The sequence below is a fragment of the Atta cephalotes genome (assembly GCF_000143395.1).
Source record: "Atta cephalotes unplaced genomic scaffold scaffold00403, whole genome shotgun sequence".
Lineage (NCBI taxonomy): Eukaryota > Metazoa > Arthropoda > Insecta > Hymenoptera > Formicidae > Atta > Atta cephalotes.
In genome coordinates, this window is record NW_012130467.1 from 242 (window position 1) to 4983 (window position 4742).

At 39.7% G+C, this 4742-nt stretch overlaps 1 protein-coding gene across 1 annotated transcript; it reads left to right on the plus strand.

Moving 5' to 3' along the window:
• Window positions 1–646: 646 nt before the first annotated feature.
• LOC105625235 lies at window positions 647–1513 on the plus strand (the record flags this gene model as incomplete). Its single annotated transcript, XM_012206576.1, has 1 exon — window positions 647–1513. A coding segment is annotated over one exon (867 nt), but the record flags the coding sequence as incomplete, so codon positions are not given.
• Between the last annotated feature and the right edge of the window lie 3229 nt (window positions 1514–4742).

Here is a 4742-nt window from a genome sequence, read left to right on the forward strand (position 1 = left end):
AAATTATTTAAAGATTTAAACGACTATACTTTCGGGCAACATCTGAAGATGCGCAATATGTATATACGAATGCCTGCAATTCACGAAAGGAACATTTGTCTCAGAATATGCGTTTCTTAATATCCAGTTAAGTCAATTTGCTGGCTGTATTTCGATAAGTTACTAAGTTATCCGCGCGTACATCCAAAGAAACGAGCTTGGGTAGTCGTAAGTTACTTTGTTTCTCTTCTAGTTGCAGGCAACATTCACAATGTAAAATGAAACTTGCCTCGCAACTTGTCACTGTCCATCGATATAGAACCAAAAATTATCCAAAAGAGTATTTGAAGCCTTTTATGTGCACATGAAAAAAAATGTCAGTATCCTTTCTATTATTAGGCCGATATTCATAGTTGATTCTTTATTCTTACATTTAAGATCATCTTCATACTTTCAAGTACCTATTTTAAGTACTTCTTTACACGTATAAACGCAAACGTTTGTATCATACAACAATTAAATTAAATAACATTCCGCAATTGCAATTTTAAATCAAAGCTATATGTATTCTTTTCTTCGTTCGGCAAGATATATCGTACATACATACTCCATACGTATATCAGTAAATAGAATTATATTGTATATATAATATACAATACACGTAAAGACATTTATTCGCAATGAGTGTCGCAAAGATATTAATTTTGATTTATCTGTTGCAGCGAGTTGTTTCGTCGGTCAGCAGAACGCACATTCTCTTCTGGTATTAGTGCTGGCGCCACAATTCGTCTATCTGTCATTCGGCGCAACCTTCCTTTTAATTGGCTTGGCAACATTGGCATTACCGCGACGCCCGACGGTAACACCGACGTCGACGTCGATGTCGACAACATCATCGTCTTCGTCGACGACGGCGGCGGCAGCGGCAGCGGCAGTTTTAACGGCGCTAACGGCGTCCCACGCGAATCCATTGCGTTCGCAGCGAAGTGAAATCTCCGGCAAATTATCTCCAGGAGAAATTCACCGGCGACAAAAGCAGTTATTGACTCGCGTCGGCATATTCGGTTGTCTTTACGCTATCCTGATCATTTGCCTCGCCAGCACGACTTTTTATGAATGGTGGGGAAGAGAAACGTGGCTGCGAGCACCGGAACCGTCAACGGCACCTCGCATACCTGCTCGTCCTCTGTTGCAAGTTTTCATCCTACGATTAGTAGTGACCCTTGGTGCCGGCGTGATGGCCGCCGCGTGGATCTGGTGGCCGGAAATAACGAACACTTGCCGTAAACTGCCGCACTGTAAACAACCTCCGCATAAATGCCATCCCATTCCCCTTGTACACACCTGCCAATACAACGCTGCCAATCCTATACCTCATCAAATTCATCATCTCGCTCATCTAACGCCGCCGCAGCATCCTCTATTGCAGCATGCAACGTTAACCAATTCGCAATTGCCACATAGGAACCATAAGAATAAGAAACATCGGAAACACCGGAAACATTATCATTCCGGTAGCGAAACGCAAGTTTGAACTTCGAACGAATGTTAACACGTTTCTTTTGTGCCTTACTTTTGTCGCGTCGCATCCAATTCGATATAAACACACTGCACATTAAGCGATATTTTTAAACTGATCTCTTACTTGAGATCAGTTCAAATCTCGTGTTAGGTACTTATTGTTAATCTTAAAACTTCATCCAGCATCAGCGACGTACAATAATATTTGTAGATATTAGTAATCGAAACGATCTTACAATGTGTGTAAGCTCGAACTGCCGGAATCGGGAATACTGCCTATTAGAAACGAATTACATTACAAAATATGTAATATACTTTTGTATTTGTCAAATTTTCTCATCATATATTTTCTATACACATAAAATGATCTATTTCAAGTTATTTAGCATCTTAATGACATACGTCGATTCGATCCTTGTTAACGAATCTCTTTTTCTTTCTTCTCTTAATAGTACAGTAATAGTACAATACATCAATTTATAATAGTATTTTTCCAATTTATAAATAGGATAGCGTACCAAAGTCCCATAAAAGTTATCCTTGTCATAGGATAACATTATATAAATTTGTAATTATGTTGCTTGATAACAATTAATGAGTCTTGTTTTAATTTTTTATTGCGAGATTTGTTGGATTTACTTTACGTATCATTATTGCAATACGTGACATATAACTCACAGCGCAATCACGATGTCTTTTCTGTACATACATATATACACCATTGAACTTATTCGTTCGAATATTCATGGGGGGACGAGAGAACGAATGCTAAATTTAAACCTTAAAGAATCGTAGAATAGGCCGGGTAGGAAAAGTGCGTCCGTTTCGATCTCCGTCTGCAACAGTCTGCATTCCACGGACCTGAACTCTTGCAACGTCGTGATCAATCCTCTGTGTGTGTGTGTGTGTGTGTGTGTGTGCGCGCGCGCGCGTGCGCGCGTGCGTGCGTGCGTGCGTGCGTGCGTGTGTGTGTGTGTTTGTGTGTGTGTGCGTGCGTGCGTGCGTGTGTGTATGTGTGCGTGTGTGTGGGTGTGTGTGTGTGTGTGTATGTGTGCGTGTGTGCGGTTCGAGGCGGGCTCGAATAAACCACAGATACGCGCGCGACCGTAGCGAGGCTACCGACCTCGAGAGAAAGAGAGATAGAGAGAGAAATGGAGAGATGGAACGGCGAGATGAGGAACCGAAGGATGAAAACGGGGGCGAAAGATAGAGATGGAGAGAGAGTGAGGCGAAATTCTGGACGATATATCGCGACTAAAACCAAACTGACGGAATGCCAAAACTTTTTTGTAATTAAATTTTTCGCCTCCCTCGCGGTGAGCGAGAGGGGTGGACGCGTGGGATACGGATGGCGGGGAGAGGAGGGAAGAATGGAGAGAGAAAACGGAGCCGAGAGTTGCCGGGGGTTTGCACCCAGTATACACCCGCAGCGCTTTTTTCGTCGGGGGTGTGTATGAGCGCCGACATCACTGATTTGCCCTCTTTATTTTATTTCGCCTTTTTTTTTTCACCTCTCGCTCTCGCGCAGTTACGCGATCCTCTCGTAAAAGGCGTGTGCTCGTGTTTTTGTTTACGCGAATTAGCCGACTGGTTGTTGCTTTCCCTCCCGAAATCCACCTCCTTTCCCCCTCCCCTTCGAATTTTTCGCGAGGAAATTTGGACAATAATAAACTGCAGATACATGAGGACAAGCATTGTTTTCATTAGAAATAATTATTAGAATTTTTTTTGAAGAGAGATTACGATGGATTCAATATACAAACTGTTCTACATTACTGTTTAGTAAAAGCGTCTTGATTTTAATTCAAGAGCCTTAAATGTGTTCACTAATTTTTATGATCTTTTAAAGTCTCGTTGCGCTTCCAACTTTAAGTATGAATTTTTAATTTAATTTGATTAAAAAAGTTTTAAGATTTTTTGCTAAAAGACTTTGTCGATTCAAAGTTCAACAAATCTTTATTCATTTTTTTTATGTTTATCTACTATTAATAATATAACGTTTCACAATAATTTAACACAAATTAAAATACAGTCATAAACACATTTAATTTGGAATTTCTTGAAAAAAACAATAATATATATATATATATAAAATCCAAAGGAAAGTTAAAAAAACAAAATAAAAATTGTTATAAAAATAAATGTAATTTTTCAATAAAACTATGTTTTAATTTATTTTTTATTTTGTTAGGGTATTTTATACTTTCAGGCAAGGCTGTAATTCGTAATAAATAATATTTATAGTAATAATATTAATAACATAAATATTACATATTACTAATATTATTATTAATAATATTTATATTAATATTTATATTAATAATAATATCATTAATACATAAACATTATTATTGATTATTAATGTGATAAATAAGTAACATAAATGATACAATAATACGATAAAACACTAAAATGCATTGAAAGAAGAAATAAAAATGGTACAAGGATCACACGTCAAATGACAATTTAAACCGAAAGAGAATGGCACAGTTACATAATCGAGAGCACTATATCATCGGGGAAAGAAAGAGAGACAGAAAAAGGAAAAGAGTGCACGTGTGGTACACCGTGCAATCGATGCCTTTTACTTACCCTCGAAGCGGGGCAGCGAACACACAAAAGAAAAACAAGAAGAAGGGAAAAAAAGCACCGTGGTGGAGTCCGTAAAAATTGCCGGGAGTGGCCGGCACGACGGTGCCTAATAACCAAATTCGCCCATATTTCCCGGGGCCGCAGCTACAATATCGCCCGCGGCCACCCTTAAATAGCAAGAAAGCCCACCTCGTTCGCTCGGTATCGCAAAAGGTTGAAAAAAAAAAAGAAAGAAGAAAAAGAGAAGGGAAAACTCGGCAACCGCGAGAGCGCGGGGGAAGGCGAGGCCCCCGCAAAAACGGAGAAAAAAGGTCGAAGGCGCGCACACGCGGCGTACATCCCCCGACTTCCCTCACACCCCTTCGACTGCCGCGCGCTCCCCCCCCCCACCTCGCGCCGCCGATGGATGAAAAATATGTAATTTTTATTAATTGTACCTTTATTAATTTTCGCGGGCGGAACGGCGGCCAGGAACACGAGGGGGGTGAAAAGGGGTCGTTCGTACGCTCGGTTGGTCTGGAACGCGGTCCACCATTGCTGCGCGATATATATACGCGCAGAGGTATATACATATACATGCTCGAGTTTCATATATATTATATATATACACTATATATATATATATATATATATATATATATATATATATA